General features: G+C 56.3%; 4 protein-coding genes across 4 annotated transcripts in view; 3 read left to right on the top strand and 1 right to left on the bottom strand.

The window, feature by feature from the left end:
- Positions 1-596: 596 nt before the first annotated feature.
- CHGG_03401 (uncharacterized protein) lies at positions 597-6646 on the bottom strand (the record flags this gene model as incomplete). The annotated part of the gene is made up of 4 exons (XM_001229916.1): positions 597-1659; positions 1715-6256; positions 6376-6398; positions 6587-6646. 4 exons carry the CDS (start codon positions 6644-6646, stop codon positions 597-599), a joined length of 5688 nt encoding a protein of 1895 aa, XP_001229917.1.
- Positions 6647-8151: 1505 nt separating this feature from the next.
- On the top strand, positions 8152-9310 carry CHGG_03400 (uncharacterized protein; the record flags this gene model as incomplete). Its single annotated transcript, XM_001229915.1, has 2 exons — positions 8152-8270; positions 8365-9310. The coding sequence occupies 2 exons, from the start codon at positions 8152-8154 to the stop codon at positions 9308-9310; spliced, it is 1065 nt and encodes a 354-aa protein (XP_001229916.1).
- Positions 9311-10483: 1173 nt separating this feature from the next.
- On the top strand, positions 10484-14549 carry CHGG_03399 (uncharacterized protein; the record flags this gene model as incomplete). Its single annotated transcript, XM_001229914.1, has 3 exons — positions 10484-13428; positions 13797-13803; positions 14391-14549. The coding sequence occupies 3 exons, from the start codon at positions 10484-10486 to the stop codon at positions 14547-14549; spliced, it is 3111 nt and encodes a 1036-aa protein (XP_001229915.1).
- Positions 14550-15632: 1083 nt separating this feature from the next.
- Positions 15633-17900, top strand: part of CHGG_03398 (uncharacterized protein) — a gene marked incomplete at both ends in the record, with an annotated part of 2825 nt that continues 557 nt past the window's right edge. Inside the window, 2 exons of the mRNA XM_001229913.1 lie at positions 15633-15734; positions 16445-17835. Of these exons, the coding sequence (XP_001229914.1) occupies positions 15633-15734; positions 16445-17835 (1493 nt within the window). The remainder of the gene's footprint in view (positions 15735-16444; positions 17836-17900) is intronic.

Raw genomic sequence — 17900 nt, 5'->3', positions numbered from 1 at the left:
CCAACGGCAAAACTAACGTTAACCCCAACACCAACAGCGGAGATGTCCGAACTCGCTTCACCGTCGGGGTCTCGGGACACGTCAACGCTAGCTATTGATTTCTCACCGTATCTCCACCGTCTGATGTGCGCAGAGCGTGATGCCCCTGAGCCATCTCGGCATCTGACGCCAAGTTCGCGTTGATGCATCAGACGACGGATTTCGGACTCTGCAAGGGTGATGTGGAGACTGGAATGGACGACGGCTCGAGCCCTCAAACAAGGACGTGACAAAGGCGTTGAATGAAAGAAGAATAACTAGTTAATTGTAGAATCTAATAACGAACCCCTGCCCTATATGGTATAACAGCATTATCATCTACCAACAACCATGGTACTCATCAACCCCATCCTCCTCTACCTACTTCGTAGACATTCCCTGACCACCCAAGATCCCATATCCTGAGAGAGCCAGGCCCAAGATCAACCCCTATTCCAAGCAAGCTGGCAGCCCTATAACAAACAAATCCCACACACACGCGCGAAATATAAGGCCACAAGCCAACACACCACTCACCACCCACCACCACTATATCTACGTCCCCAACCCCACATCACTTACTTTCCCCCGAGCGTCCCGGCCAGGTTCATAGACATGTACGCGTCCGCTCTCCAATCATCCTCTTCCCCTCCAGCACCAGCACCAGCACCAGCACCAGCACCAGCACCACCAGCACCACCACCTGGCCCCCCACTCCCAGGCCTCAAGTCCCAATCATCCAACGACTCACGCCCATCCACCCCCGGTAGCCGAATCTGCGGCGGCATGACCCCACCGATCCCCGTCCCCGTCTCCGTTCCCGGCCCCGGCTGACCAGAAGACGAGCCCGGAGGCGGCACCTCACTCCCGCCGCCGCCGCCGCCTTGCTCGTCACGCCCAACAAACTGGTCGAAATCCGGCAGCTCAAACCCATGCAGCGCCGGCGTGGCTAGGATGCCGCCTCGCGAGGGTGGTGGTTGTTGTTGTTGCTGCTGTTGTTGGGCATAGCCCCTGGTCGGCGTCTGGTCATTGTCAAACGGCGCGGCGGCGCCGATCTGGTTCTCGTCGGCGGGCATCTCGACCGGGCCCGGGGTCACGGTGCCGGGCACGTTCATGCTGTTCATGGTCATGGACCTGTCATCGTACCCCGGTTGATGGTGGTACATCTGCGGGTGTTCCAGCGCGCGCTGCTCCTCCAGGATGTGCGGGGCGGGCTCGACGTTGCGCAGGGAACTGTTTGCGCCGCCGCCGTGGCCGGGGAAGGGCCCGCCGCTGGAGCTGCGGAAGCTGCCTAGGCTTGCGCGGTGGGGGTCGTCGAGGGTGGGGCCGCTGAGGGTGGAAGCATGGTCGCCTCCGGCGGCCCCCGGCGCGCCGAAGGGTTCGCGGCTGTTGTCCTTGATGCTAAACTGGGCCATGGTGCGCAGCTTGCGACTGACCCAGCCTGCGAGGATCTTGCCCCGCTGTTTCTCACCGAGACGGCTGCGCGGGAAATCGCCCTTGTTGACGAAGGCAACGATATCCACTACAATCTGATGCTCGTTGAGGATGGCGTTCACGATGACGGGGACTATGGAGGCGAGATAAGCTTTGCGGGCGACCTCGACCAGTACCACGATCAGGCCACCGGCTTGGAAGATTGCACTAGAAACACGGTCAGCTCAACTCATCGCAAAGCAGTTATGCACCCAGGACTCACCATCCATTTGGCACGATGTTGCGATGGCACCGTTCTACCGAAGCCTCGATATCCATAGGGAAGTGGCTCAACCCATTGATCTCGAACGTCTCCCCAATGTTGCCCAACACAAACAGCACCTGCATGTCAACTATCGCGCCGCCAGGCCCGATTGGCCGCCGCACACTGTGGAGGAACCCGAGATCGCCGGTGCGCACGTACCGGATACTCGGGTCCTCGACAGTCCTCCCGTCAAACCGCTCCACATCAAATGGATCCTGCGATCCGTAGAAGCCCTTCACGCACGCCTCAGAGTCGACCCAGATTTCACCATACTCGCCCTCCATGCACAACTCCCGGCTCTCTGGATTGACAATGGCAATCTGTGTCGACACCGGCACCATACCCGAGTCCTGGACAAGCAATGCCTTGGGCTCCCGCTCCTGGTCCGTCACAAAGATGAGTCCACGCCGCAACGCCTTGGGGTCCAGCCACAATTCCATGGGCTCGATGCACATGTAGGACCGCGAGGCGATCATAGGGTTCAAGATGTGCGAGTACACCGTGTTGATTGCCGTCCGGTCGAGGCCCGTTGCCGCAAAGTGCATGCGGACCTTTTGGAATACGTCAACTCGGGGCCGGGCGTCGGCCGAGATCATCATATTCTTCAGTTCGTGTAGAGTAAATCCCTTTCCAGGCATCATGCTCATAGCATGATCCAGCATTTGAGGGGTGGCGTACGTGTCCTTAATCTTGTACCGCGACAGGATCAGGAAGAGCGACGCGGGGCTCTGTGCGAACTCGACAGGTGAGAGGAGGTAAGTAGGGGTGCCGATGTAAATACCCATGAGGCATGTGTGGATAAAGCCTAGACCAGTTGTGCTCCTCACACACCCCAAGACTGGCCGAGAGCTGGTCATCTGGCAAGTCTCCTTCTGTACCTTGCACATACCGAGGATCGTGTCGTGGCCGAGCTGCACGGCCAGTCGCCGCTGGTCGGGGGTCCAGTACGTCCAGATGACAACTGGGTAGCCAGGCTGAATCCAAGCAGGATCCATGGTGATGCCGAGATCTCGTAAGCCGCTATTCTGCTTTGGCGGTTTACTGGTATTGTATGTGCTGGGGATAGTAACTTTGAGCACCTGCGCCGTTTGCTTAACGTGCTGTGAAACGGATTTCACCTTCAGCAGATGGTCCACCTCCTGATTCACTAGGACGGCCCGCACGCGGTATTCTGACACTAAATGCAAGAAGGCCGGAACATCCTCCGACAAACGGTTCTGGTCCATGGGTGCAAGAGGGATGACGACGACGCCCAGGTTGATGCAGGCGTGGACGGCAAAGACGAAATCCTCGGAATGCGTGTACATGAGAACAACATGGTCGCCAGCCCTGAGCTTCACCTTGTTCTTCAGATAAACGGCGACGGCGGCGACCTTCATGTCGAACTTCTTCCATGTCACACCTTTGCCCTCTTTTCCTCGGCCGTCGATGGTGCAAAACGACAACTCCTCAGGCTGTCTGGCTACGCGCCACTGAATGAGGTCCGTGATGCTCGAGAAGTTGTTGAGTGGTGTGGATGTCCGGTCATCGATAACGACCTCTCTACGGTCAATGCCAGAATACTGCTTGTCCGCTGGAGAGAGAAGATCTCCGCGGGAAAGAGTTGCAATCGGCGACCAGATGCCGCCAACGGGGTCAACGCCCACAGGTAGATTCAAGACTGCGTGCTCAACCGCAAATTTGACGTGGACACATGGGAGGTTACCCTGGTCGAATTCTCTCCTGCACAGCATGTTGCCAATCTCACGGCGCCCGTTCTTGAGCACCCTAGGCAGAGCATTAGGCGCCGTGATCAAGACGCAATAGACGCGGAGGTTGTGCTCTTGCAACAACACGTCCATACACCTCTCTGCAAGAGAATCGAGCAGCGCGGTGTCCAGTTGCCGCGGTGGTCCGCCACTGGCGGTAGGGGCCGTGGATGCAGCCGGTGATTCGAGCACAACAACTGGAAGATGTTCCTCGTTGACAAAGACGTCGAATGCGGAGCAATCAAACATCTTTGGCACATTTTTCATGATGCTGACAACAATGTGTTGGACGAAGAAGTAGCGGTGCTCGGCGTTCTCGACGCCCCCGTCCTCAACCCACTCCACCTTCTGCCGAATTCGGTCCTCGTACAGACCAAGGACGAAAATTTTGCCTTCGATAATGGTACCCAGGAGGCCGGTCCTGAGAAACTCGGGTTCTATCGCTGTGGGGGTAGGATCGCCAGGCTCAAATTTGTAGGGTCGGGCGTGGAAGATTTGCTCCGTGTGCTTTGGCAACGCCCAGAAGCCACCGGACAAGGACGGAGAATCGACCCAAATCTCGCCGACTGTGTTGGGCGAAGCGAGCAGGCCATTTTCAGGATCAACTATGGCGAGCGTGGCATCAGGAATCGGGTAACCGAAGGCGCCGATACGGATGGTTCCCGGCTCGGTCAGAGCCCGCTTGCCAACTTCGTCGCCAATAGCGACAACCAGCACCTCGTTTGTTTTTAGGGCTTCCCTATCAAGAAGGACCTCACTGAGCTCCATTTTACCGCGCTCCTCCTTGGCGGTAGTTGTACTTTGGCCAAGCAGCGTCGAGAACCCGTTTGAAGGCGTCGGCTTCTCCTCCTCTTTCTCCTTCTCGTCCTCCGATGCACCTTCGGAACCTAGATCGAGCTTAAGAGGGCAGCCCATACGCTCTTCGCCGCCCAGCCAGTCACGGACACCGATCAGCATGCCGCCATGTTCGGGCAGGCAAAGCATAGGTGCCACTATCTCCTTGGATCGCGTATTGCGTAGGGGGCGAAACCAGCGATCGGTAAGAAGTTCGTTAAACTCGCTATCGACGGTGAGGGTGTCGACAAGGCAAAGCTTGACGGTCTGAAAGTTGGGGTCCATGCCTTTCTTAAAGTTCCTCGTCGCCATCGGATCGGCCTGGTAGTTGTAGGCTGCTCGTCTCAGACCAGGATAGTCTGCAACCATAACCGTAGGCTTGTATTTGGTAATGAGGTGGGCGTAAAGTCCCGGGACGTCCACGGCCTTGCTCTCCAGCCAGACGGTGGTGTGGCCCCCGTAAACGGTCAAAAGGACGCCAAGGATCATGCCAATTCCCTGACGTGCATCCAAATAGGACAGCAAAATTTCGCTGCTTGCACCGCCGCCTATCAGCCGGCCGTTCTTATCGCGGAGATTCCTATTGAACGTGTCGGCAGGCCCATTTCCTGGCGCAGTAGAAATGATGGCACTAAGACAAGCCATCTGATGCATGATGGTCCGGTGACTAAGAACGACGCCCCTCAAATCACCCGTGGGCGCCCGGGAGAACTCAATGTAGGCCAAATCTGGGACAGATAACGGAGGAACGTCGTCTTTCCGCTTGGGGTGGTAACTGCCGAACTCGTTCGTCTTCCACCACTCAACTCCCTTGGGCCAGTTAAGCTTCTGGGCGGTGATGTCGCGCTGGAAGGCCTTGAGATTGTTGTCGGTTGTCAGCGCCAGATGGGCCTGGGTAGAGGTTAGGATCAGGTTCAGCTTCTGATAGTCCTGGAGCTCGTTTATGGGCACCGCGACCACGCCGGCGATGAAACACCCTAGCAAGGCAATAGCGAAGTCGATGATTTCGGCATCGCGGTAGATAAGCGCAACACGATCCCCACGGTACAGAGAACTCTTGTCACGAATCACTTGCGCCACTTTCTCCGCCCTCATAGCCAACTTGTCCCATGTGATGGATGCAATCTCTTTTCCTTTACTGTCCAACACCCAGTAGGCGGGAAGCTTTGCCGAGGTGCGCCCACGGTGTCTGAGCACGGCTGCGATGTTGTCAAAGTTAGACATTGGGATGGTCTCGTCGTGGGGATCGTGAATGGCGAAGGGGACCTCGCGCGGCTCGAGCGGCGGCTGGAATTGAAGAGCGTCTAGCGGCGGCAAATCGTTCGCTGTGAGCATGGGTGGTGCCATAGCCGCCGTGGGGGAGAAGGCATCGCTCGCTGAGTATCGTTGAGGCCCTCCATACTCCCCTGTGGCGGCTGGGTCATACGACTGGCCGGCAAAATCTGAAAAGTATGCTTGCGAATCCAGCAATGTTCCGGTCCTACTGTCATACATGTTCTGCTGGTGCTGGTCCGCATAGCCAGGCTGCTGCTCCGGGTTGAAGGCATAGTCCCCTGATACCATAGTGCCTGTCCGAGTGGAAGGGTCATTGGCGGGTGCGGAGAGAAATAGTGAGTCGTGTTGACGGATATTCGGCCGTTGTTCGGCCATTGGCCCCCCCGGAGCAAGGAGGGATGCAGGGTGCGAATCGATATTTAAGTAGGGAGACTGGGCCCGGTATTCGCTTGTCGAGCCCACGGACCCGCGACGCTGGGCATCCGCGTCGCTAGAATTCAAGGCCGCGAGCGAAGCGGCACGGTGATCGGAGGGCGGTCCCTCATAGTCGTCAGGGGAATGGATGCGTAGGCCGCCCAACTTCAGGGCAGGCATGTCGCCAAATCCATACTGCGACATTAACTGGGTGCGCCGTTTCTGGTATCTGGGGGGGAGGAGGACGCATCATTAGCGGGTTGCTCTCGTCGGCGGGGTAGGAATGTTAAGGAATATTAACAGAGTCCCGGCGCTAGGGGACTGGGTGTGGGAAGGGGACAGCCATACCCTTTTTGTGTGATATCGCCCTCCTGTAGATAGCAACATGTCAGCGAGGCACGCAAGGAAGCGACAGATGAACAAGCCAAGCGGCGATGCCCCGGTCCAGTTCGGCTGCGACAGCCAACTATGATGGACACGAGATCCGGCATATGTATTTCGAGGCTGGCCGGCAGGAAACCAAGGGAGGAAGAGAAAAATGCAGCACGTGTCGACGCACCTCAAGCTCCCTATCCAGGTCCTCGAGCTGCCCCTGCAATTCGGGGCTGAGCGCAGCCATGTCGTTGTCGGTGTTGCGCAATGATCTCGGCCGTCGTCGTGGGGAAGAAGCGGGAGGTGTGGAGGTGGGACGGCCACGGAAACGCTGAACACTAAACACTGAACCCTGCGCAGTCTGGCGGGTCGTTCACGGGCGAGCAGTCATGCAAAAGTCGGTTGCCTCGGGCGCGAGATGCCCCGGTCACGCCGGCCTTCAATCGTTCGCCGGTGGTAGGCGGTCGTAGTGCGGGCTTTTGGTTGTTGCCCTTGTGACGTAACGTTGGTTGTGGGAAGGGATGGAATTTAGCCAGGAGCCAAGGAGCAGCAGGTAACCTGGAACTCAAAGGTGGTTGTGGTCCCAGCGGGTATGTCGCCAGATGGCACGCACAGGTTTGGTGGGGCATGTCATCAGTTACGAGGACCGACAGACCCTGACCTAACTAAAACCCCTGGCTCGGCGCTGCACCCCCGCACATGGCAGGTCCCCGCCGAAACTTACCTCATCAGGCACTGGCGCGCCGGTCCCGTTTCCGCTGCACTCGAAGTCCCAGAACTGCATGGAGAAATCGTCATTGCAGGTGCGGGGCAATTACGGGCCTCGCTCGCAATGCTTCGTATCGACCCTGAGTGGAAGGGGAAGTACAACAATTCCCCTCCGCATCCTCAATCAGTGGCAGAGAAGAACGAAACGGTGACTGTGGCCACGGGCACCTCAACTCGATGATACTATGATACTAACAGGGAGGGATAGTGGGTTATCACCAACAGAACAGTCTCGTCGTCACCTGGGTGAGTACCCGTATGTATGCAACCCCAGCACCGCAAGAATGAACTCTCCTGTCTCGTATAGTGGCCTCACCAGGCACTACTTGGATATCAATCATGTAATTCGGGCCCGTAATCGCATGAAAACACCTTACCCACGATCGCCGGACCCCGCCAGCCCAGACAGCTCAGCCCGGCTTTGGATGCGCAACTGTCGAGGCGTTGATTGTTCAACCTCTGACAGCCAAGCACTCCATGAGCAAAAAAACTAAACTTCACAAAACCTTGGACTACCTACCTAAACGAAAAGAAAGTCATCAGGAAGCCCAAAGTCTGCCTTCTACTTTACTCGATTTCTTTTATTTGATTTACTTGACTCGGTTTCCTGTTTTGCTTTCCTTTGTTGCTTTTGCTTTTGCCTTTTTACTTAATTTTTTGCTCCCTTTCAGAGTACGGCGTTTTTTGGCCAGAGGGAGCCAGGCCAGCATGTCCGCATTCGAGCTGGTTGACGGGCCTAGAAGCGGCTTAGCGTCGAGATCGTTCTAACAAACTCATTATGAATCATACCAGATCACCTGTTCCTCGATGATTGCTTGATGAATGAATATAAGACAGCCTCCTAAGCGATGAGAGAAACTCATTTCTTTCATTGCTAACTCACTCCCTAAAGCTCTTCGTCCTCACTCTCCCCATTCTCTCCACCCTCCCCTCGTCAAAACAGCAGCTCTAAGAGGACCCGTAAATCACACCAGCATCACAATAATGGAAGAACCCACCTCGGCGAGTCCCGCCCCGAGCCGAGCGTTACGAGAATGCCTTCTCTGCGATTTATCCTTCGATACCGCCGAGGAAAAGCGGCAGCATGCGAAAAGTGAATGGCAGTAGGTTTTTCTTCTTTCACCTTCTTTGCCTAATTACCCGAGTGCCCATCTGCCTTTCTCTTTCTCTTGGGTTTTAGCATTGACATCCCTTTAGTGTGTACAAGATTCGTTGTCGAGTCGCAGAATCTGGGACTATCATTACCCCACCAAGCAGTGCACCTATCAAACCTTCAACCAGCCGCACAAGACAAGGCGGGAAATTGTCTTCAAGATCCGGGTCACCAACGGCTGAAGAGGAGAGCTACGATGAAGAATCAGAAAACGACACATCCTCCGACGAGAAGGACACGATCGAATTCGTCGCCGAAGAGTGCCTCTTCTGCAACCAGACCAGCAAGGACTTGGATGAGAACCTATCACACATGCACCAAACGCACAGCCTCGTCATACCCTTCCAATCTTTCTTGGTAGTGGATCTCCAAACGTTAATTTGGTTCCTTCATATGGTCATCTTCAGCTACCGGGAATGCATCTGCTGCGGGAAGCGCCGCCGGACAATCGAGGCCGTTCAGCAGCACATGACGTCGATGGGCCATTGTCGCTTTAACGTGACCGAGGAGATGGCCGGATTCTATGATATGGAATTAATCAGTCAACATAGCCCAGAGGGCCGGAGCCATCCAGACGATCGTACGCTCCGGTTGCCATCCGGGAAGCTCCTCGCCCACCGTTCCTACGTCGAACCCACTTCAAAGAGCCGGCTGCGAGAGGAAAAGTCGCTTGCTGGGCCATCGGATGGCCCATCCGCTCTCCCTCCTGCTCAGCAAAATAACCCTGACCCTCAGGCGCTCACAAAAAGAGACCGCAAGGAGCAAGCCCTTACCACTCATTTCGCTCAGCTTCGCACAGGGGATCAGATGAGTCTCATGCATTTACCACAATCCCAGCAGCGAGCACTTCTCTTGGCGCGCAAGAAAGCGCTGGACGATGTGAAGCGTGCAGAGAGGCGGAAGCGTGGCCGACTGGATAAGGTGGGAAACAAGACGGCCGTCCATACAAACTATTACAAACAAGAGGTTCCGGTTTATATGGGCGGTTAGACAGCAGCACCCTTAGTACGATCAATAAACTTGGATGTGATCTCCTCCGCCGTCCAATTCCATACTTGCACGCCAGGGGTAACGCGATGTAATCTGTAATGAAGCTCATACTTGAAATACGAAGAACGCCCGTACCTAAGGTAAATTTCGGTCGAGAGACAGACCCGCATTTTCAAAGAAACCGGGCCGGGCCCCGACCGAAAAGAGAAGAGCTCCACATCGTAAAATTTCACCACCCAGGGCATCCGCACATTTCTCAAGCAACCTTTATCTCGACCCTCCAGACAAAGGTTTTCGAATTCGGTGACGGAAAACTCGACAACCAGGCAATAGCTTCGGCTGCCGTTATTCTCTTGTATGATCTATTGTCATTACGATGACGGATTTTGGGCAGCTCTATTTGCCGGAGTGGTCAACCAAGTAGGTGCGTGCCGAGTCACTAACCTGCCGTCTGGTAAGTCTATTTCTCGTCATTCTTCGTCGTTCTCCCGACCGCCGCAGCCTATGTGATGAAATGAACGCATTTCACAGACCTGTTCTGAACCTCTTGTGTTGAGACAACGCTTTCTCTACTGATCCTGGCCCGTCACATAAAACCTGGCTTTCACCCCAACTCTCCGAGCCACATGCTGACGACTCGTCTCCAGGCCACATTTTGCTCGATCCGTATGCCAGACGGAAAACGCTTGTCTTTGTCTCTATTCGAGCTTAATTTAAGCATACCTATTGAAAGTCGCTTTGCGCGTCCTGATTGCCGCTTTGTCTCTTGTCTCTTCTTTCGTGCCCGTGCCGAAAATACTCGGCCGGTCTTGTTTCCGTCACAATGGCTTTGCCGCCCCTCCACGCCATTGTTTTTCTCGAGTCTCGGGGCGAGCGTCACCCCATTGTTCGGGGGCGTGGAGGGCGTGGAGGGTGTGGAGGATGTGGAGGGCGTGGAACAGAAGAACAGTAGTATATAAGAGCCCACCCCGCCTGAACAACCGGATTGTGTCGCCCTTGTTCTTGTACTCATTGACCTAATTCACCACATACGTTCTCTTCTCTTTCTAATAGAGGTAGTTCAGCAGAGCTGCTACTTAAACCCCCTTTTTTTTATTCAACACGTTTCGGATCTCTCGTGTGAACATCTAGGATACAGCCAGAGCAACCAGTCCGAAACGGTCACAGTCTACCATGAGTCAGAACAACAACACTGGGGGGTATAGCGACCCAGATCTGGGTGACTATACCCAAGGGTATGAAGATGCCACCATTGTCGCGTCCTTCAATCTTGTCGAGGACTATCTCCGCGAGGAGGCGGCCGGCAACCATGACGTTATCCATGTCCGAGACATTGACAGCGAAGATGACGACAGCGAAGATGACGACAACAAGGATGGCGACCACGAGGATGACGACAACTACAACGAAATGAAGTTCGATGGAGCCGACTTCCACCATGAAGATGCCGGCCTGAACGATATCAACCTTGGGTTTGATATCGGTAACAATCTGTTCCCGTCGCCTCCGGCCATCGTTGAATCGCCCCCGACCGATGGGATCAAAGGTGAAGACGATGAAGAACTGTTTGGCAAATCGCCCATAGCCTCTGACGCTTCTCAAGGAGCGCCAACGCCCGCAGTCCCCAGTGATATGTCCACTCTTGCTTTTCCGCAGACTGACCCAGTCATAGCCGCCTCCCACCCTCCCCAAGCGCCGGAGCCTTCATCATCTCAACCAACTCTCACCTTACCGCAGCTCGACCCTGCTGAGGTTCCTGACTTCATCAAAGAAGAGCCAGGGCTCACCGAACCGGATTACACCTCACTTCTCCCAATCGACCCTTTGATTGCCAGCGAGGCTTCCAATGCGAGCCAACCATCAGCGCCAGCGAGAGTACCTGACCCGCAATCCTATCTCCCCGCACCTGAGATCTCGACGGGACCGAGCTTTCAGAGTTTCGTGCCGCCTCAGGAACAAATCCCAGAGCCTGCTCTTGCAGTCCCAAATAACGAGTTCTTTTACCCTTGTCGAGTTGACAATGATACGACGAACTCCAACCAGGGCCAATACCCGCTTGGGCCTCTCCTGGGACAGGGCAATGGCACTAGCCCAGACGACAAGAGGGCAGGGAGGCTACGGCGACCAATACCAGTACAACAACCCAACCCATATAACAACTCGGCCTACCCCATGCCACTAGCCCAATGTGCGGTTGGGCAATATGACGCGTATTCGAACACGCAGGCACATCAGCGGTTCATACCATCCGAGGCCTCACGATATCGGCAGTCCATGGGGCCACAAAACCCCGGCTATCGGCTTCCTCTGCCCCAAAACGCAACACCGCCGATGAACCTGGAGGATATCAGGCGTCTACCTCCCATTAACCTCCCACTCCCCGTGTCTAACCATGCCGCCTATCCCCCACAACGCGACCCGTTGGCACCGCAGGACCAACCTCATCCGCTCAATCGCGGCAGGATCAGCCACAGAAGGAGCCGCAAGGCCTCCTCCAACAACGACTCGCAACGGTTCTACGTCAGGCCCCCGAGGATACCTGCGTGGGGTCCGTTGGTCCCAGGTCCGAGGCAACCGGAGCCCGTGTTTCGATACTACAAGCACTATGCCGAGTTGAGGCCTGCTCTGACCTTTACCGCGGACCAACTCGTCACTTTCTTCCTCGGAATCGGGCATCCAAATCCCGGGCGGAGGCTGACGCTGTGGATCCAGAACGTGGCGGCCCAGTCGAACGACCGGTACGCGAACAGGGGCGCATCGACCAAATGCCGATACAAGAATTGTCCGGCCAAGCAGAACACCATCCTCAAGGGTTTCTTCCGGATAGCTTTTGACGAGTTTTCGGACATGACTGGCGACACGCTTGACCCAATGCATAACGCGGGCTACATGCACCTGCACTGCTTCGAGAAGTTGTTCGATCTGGGCTATCTCATCCATTACGGCGCTACTCGTCTAGGGTTCAGGATCCTTCCCGACCGACGCATCTTCAACCACGAGACCAGGAACGCCGCTTCCCTCACCCGGGATCACGGCGACATGATCAATGCTTACGACGAGTGGGTGGAGGGGCAAAGGGCTCGGGCTGACTATATCGAGAGCGTCAACGCGAATCCCCAGACCAGGAAGATCTACACCGGCATTGAACCGATGCCGCACATGATCCCTCCTCACTCTCAGCGCCTTGGGTACAAGCTCGTCGAGAAGCATCTTAGCCTCCAAGTCAAGGGTCGGGCGGCAACGCGGGACAACCGCGGTGGTCCACACATCGGGATCCACATGGGCGATCTGGACCTGCTCATGCACCTGAAGCGCCGCGCCAAGCAGAGAAGGTCTATCGTGCCGGGAACCCAACAGGAGACCCAGCAGGGGACCCAGCAGGTTGCGACCGCTACCACTATCACATATGCCGCGGCCCAAGGCGCGGGGCAGAAGCGGGCTCACGACGATGGTAACGGGGAAGGCAGCAGTTCAGTGGCTGCCGAGCAACGGCCTGCACAGCGGCTGCGAGTCGACGGCAACACCCAGCAGGCCCAGTACGAGCCCCCGACCACGCGGGGGACTAAGCGGGCCATCGACGATCTCGAATCCTCCTCCACGTCCCCCGAGTCGAGCAAGCGGGCCAGAGATTCCTCGTACCAGACGCCCGATTTTCTGGACCCAGAGAACTACTACGACCTCTTCCCGATGGACGTCTTAGAAGGAGACAACATCAACGTCGCCTTTGGCGATGACGACGCCCTCTACGACAACACCTTTTACGTGCCAGGGGACGACGACGAGCCCGAAATGGGCTACGCTCACACCCAACCCAACTGGTACCCCCAACCACCCTCTTCCACCACCACCCCTCCCACCACCACCACCGCCGCGGCCACCACCTCCACCACCACCACCCCAACCCCCGCCTACCCCCGCACGCGCTCCCGCTCCCGTGAAGAAAGCATCTCCATCATCAACCAGCTCACCCCGCACCACCTGACGCGCGCGTCGGCGCACGCGATCCAGTCGCAGCTGGAGGCGCAGCCGGCGCACGTGCGGGAGCAGGTGCTGGCGGCGGTGCCGGCCGAGTACGCGGCGCTTGTGCAACCACCGACCCAAGATGTGTCTGGGCTGCCGTACGTGTACGATGACAGGCTGGGAGAGCGCGTGGCGAGGTTGGAGGGGGACCAGAGGAGGGGCGTGGAGAGGGCGGTGGAGAGGGAGCAGAAGAAGGCGGCGGCGGGTGGGGGGGCGAGGAGGAAGATTCAGTCGTTTTGAGGGGGCGGCTACCCTTGTCCTTGCCCTTGCCCTTGCCTGTGGAGGGGAGGGAGTGGTAGGGGGGGGATAGGTATGATGGGAGGGAGGTGGAGGAATATTATCGGGTACTCTCAGTGAAGGAGTGTTGTAGGATTTATGGAATTTGATTGGGGATGGGTGAGTGTGAATGCCACCCGTGGATGATTGCTGATGAAAAAGTAGTGAAGGAACGGGGAAAAAAAAACAGGTGGGTTGTAAGATGAGGTAGGAGTTTTTCTTTTGTACATTTCTCGGCTGGGAAAAAGCGGGGGTTGTCATTTCCCAGATGCACGAGTAGAGAGCGAGGCGTCCGGAAGCGTTGTTTCTAGAGCCCGACCTAGATGGTTGTGGTGCTTATGATTGTCACGATATCTGTCCATACTATTATTATAATCAACACCATGATAGATGACCATCTACAAAACCACGTGAATCTTGGAGATAATGAGATCCAAATATATACGGTGGGTGTTTTGCAGGAGGTGATGTTGTCTCTGGACTCGGTGAGTACCTTGGGTATCCTTGGATCCAAGGGAGTTAAGTACACATATCAACAGAAAAGAAGTCGTTTGTCGTTCCAGCGGTTGTCTCCCGATCTCGATCTTCCACTCAGTTGCCTAGCCAATCGGAAACACCGATGGCAACGGTGCATGCAACACAAACAACCAAGACCCGACCGTTGAAGTCGGGTTGTCCGAGCAGTAACCGCGCGGGTCCTTCAGATACAATACAACCATGTTTGCAGATACAGCTCACCAGATATCTACCCCACAGTAGTCGGTAAAGTAGAAAAAATATCCAGGCGATGCAAAAGGCAACCAGTGATCCCAGTCTCCCTGGCATCGGCCTCCCTCCCTTGACCGAAGGCTCCCAAGCAACATTGGTCGGCGGCAAGCCCGATAGGTGGGCGGTCTCCGGCGACGGCAGCCCGCAGGTGAAGACGGACATTCCTGTATTCTAGCCTCGAACACACAATCCAATCTCTCGATGTAGTTGCATGCATCGTGGAGCCAGCAATAAAGTTGGGGTTGTTGGTCTCGCATAAACGGGTTCGCCGTGATCAAAGAATGCAGACTCGGAAAAAACCATCAAGCAAACCCGAAGCAAGGCACATGTGAATGGGAGGGTGCATCCACTCAGACCAGCCAGCAACTTCAGAATTCCTCTCAAGAATGGAGGGAGGCCTTGCCCGCTGATAAATATGCTCCCTCACCGCGCTGGTTACTGCTCTTGGAAAGCTCAAGAAGAGGCAAGTGATAAATACATTCTTCAATACACTCTTTCGGGGGTTTCCCTTTCTCATAGCAAAGCACCAAAGCACCAAAGCACCATTTGCCTGTTTCGTCCCTTCCTTGCGACGCCAAGACAATCGGTCGCGTGCCCTGACGACATTTTGCCTTCTTGCCCGGGCCATCCCAACTCTCGCTCCGCTCCAGGGAGTCGAGAAGACTTTGCCGTTGCCTTGCAGCAACTCGAACCTAGGAGGCTGGACAAAAGAAGGTGCCCAGCAGAGAAAAACCGGCCGCTTTGACTGACCTGGAATGCAGCCTCTCGATACGTACATACCTATATAGAACAAGCAAATTCCCCAGAACAAGTTGCCGCGTAACTGGCTACATGAACAAGCTAGTTATCTCGCTCCATCTCCCCGCCATCAACCCAAGCCCCGGACACCGACATCAACAAGGCCATTCATTCATTTATTGAGCGAGGCTCAAAACGGTCATTTGTCGGTACCGCACACATCCCGGCTTCCCTGCAGCGTGTGCAGGGTGACCCTGCATTCCCGTTCGTCGGCCAGACTCGAGGCTGAGCCCCCATCGGATTCCTGCTTCGGTCCCCTTTCGTTTCGATAGCGGAATCTCACAGATCTGACAGCATCCCCTACCAAGTTACACGGCAGCATCATCCAGCTCGCTTGTGGTGAGACCACAGCTACCCGCCATTAGGAATAGCTGCGGAATTACCTCCCGTCAGCGCCGCTCCAACCAGTTATCGTCATCCCCGTTTCCGACAATTCTGTTAGCGAAAAAAAAAGTGTGTGATGGGAGGAGGCTCCAACGGAGCAGCGCTTGGCGCGGCGACCGCTGCTGCTGCGACAAGCGAGGCGGCCGGCGATGCGCCTGCGCTGCAGGTCATTGTCTTGGTGAGTTAACTTTTGCATCCTCACGGGCTCACCTTTACGTACCCCAAGTCCTTCATTTTGACAGCTCAAGCCGCTACCCAAGGTTTGAGTAATGGCACCTTCCCTTCTCCGAAGCCAGTGCTAGCCGAGAATAACCCCTATCAGTTCAAGCGTCAGCCGTGAAATTGGTGTTGGCGACACCGTCAACCCGAGGTGGTGGAGCCGAACCGGAGCCGGCAATGTCGGACCATCATCGATACCCGGTGCCGGTACCCAAAGCCGCGCTAAGCCCGGAACTTCGCGTGTCTTGATCTTTCCTTGCTTTTTTAGACTCCCCATTTCTTTGTTAGGCTCCCTCCGACGGACTACATGAAACAAAGCGATTCCTTGGACAGAAGCGTGGCGTTCATGGAGCGTCTCGGAAGACCACCCGCCGCTGCTTTGTCTCTCCGGGGCCCTGGGCCGAGATAACGCCTGCAAAAGTTTCCTTGTTCTTCGCGCGGCTGGGCAGTTCCCGAGAAGCAAACTCCAGATCCCGTCTTTCGTACCAAGTTTCCAAGTGGAAGTTGTAGAACAAACGCTCTGCCGGGCCGAGTCACGACAGTCGTCATCTCTACCGCCAGACTGGTTACCCAGAAAGTGGCTTCTGTGCCTACGAAACCGGCAGGCTCTCCTAAACTTATCTACAACCCTGATAATGGCTTGTTGCAACTTGGCTAACCTATCTCCAGGGCGCTGGTGGAGGGCCTTTAGAGAATAATGTGACCGCCTTTCTTGTGCGCTCGGTTGCGACAGGCTGGGCCAGAGGCTCGCTTGTCGCTGTCGACGCCGGCGTCCATCTCAGCGCCATAAAAACGATTTTAGAGGAAACACAGCCAGCCAGCTTGGGGCAACCCGATGGCCCGCCACTCCCTCATATCCTCACCACAGGCCCCTTCGCCGGGCTCGAGGTTCACAATACCACAGCAGAGGCGAACGCTGCACAAATTCACAAAAGTTTGATAGAAACCTATCTGATCACCCACCCTCATCTCGACCACATCGCCGGCTTTGTCGTAAACACGGCCGGCTTACCGGGCACTCGACCCAAGCGCGTGGCAGGACTGCCGAGCACCATCACTGCTCTCAAGACACACATCTTTAACAATGTTATATGGCCAAACCTCAGCGACGAAAACAATGGCGCCGGGTTAGTAACCTACATGCGTCTAGTCGAGGGTGGCTCCCCCGCCCTTGGCGAAGGGGAAGGGAAGGGCTATCTCGAGGTTTGCGGCGGTCTCGCCGTCAAAGTATGGAGTGTCAGTCACGGCCACTGCATCGAAAGGCACAGTCATCGTGGTAGCAGCAGCACCCGTCACGGCAGCTTCGACGCCTCGTCAACAGGGCTTGGGCCTGTGCAGAGCATGCCGTCTCCTGCTCGCAACCTCCCACCGCACACATCCTTACCCACCAACATCGGCGCTATCCTGCAGCAGCACGAACGCCTCCAGACTTCCTCCGGTGGAAGGCGCGGCAGTTCGTTTTCGGGGGCGCCGCCGGTTGACGAGTCGGTCTGTGTTTACGACAGCTCGGTCTACTTCATCCGAGACATATCCACGGGGCGCGAGATTCTCATATTCGGCGACGTTGAGCCGGACAGCATCAGTTTATCACCACGAAACAGACAGGTCTGGCAGGAAGCCGCGCCCAAGATTGCCGCTGGAAAACTCTCCGCCATCTTCATCGAGTGCAGCTACGACGACTCGCGGAGCGTGGAACGTCTGTTCGGCCATCTCACACCACGATTCATCTACGAGGAGATGACCGCCCTCGCCGAGGAGGTCGTAGCCGCGCGACAAGCCAACAAAAGGGCCAGCAGCACTAGCGGCGGCGAGAAGAAGCGCAAGCGCGTCGTCAGCGACGCTGCCTCCCAGGCCAAGCGCAAAAGCACCTCGCAGCCCGGAACCCCCCGCCACATCGACACGCCCCTCTCCCCCCGGAGCCTCGACCCCCGCCGCGGCGTCGACTCCACCACCAGCTCCGTGTCGCGCGCCTCCAGCTTCGACCACACCCAAGATCTCTTCCTCCCCAAAACCCTCAACCCCCTCCCGGCCCACCCCCTCCGCAGCGCCATCACCTCCGAGTCCAGCCCCCGATCTATCAGCACGCGGAGACGAACAACAACCACCACAACAACAACCACCAATA

Source organism: Chaetomium globosum, genomic scaffold (genome assembly GCF_000143365.1).
Source record: "Chaetomium globosum CBS 148.51 scaffold_2 genomic scaffold, whole genome shotgun sequence".
Taxonomy (NCBI): domain Eukaryota; kingdom Fungi; phylum Ascomycota; class Sordariomycetes; order Sordariales; family Chaetomiaceae; genus Chaetomium; species Chaetomium globosum.
This window is presented reverse-complemented; position numbering and strand designations above follow the sequence as displayed.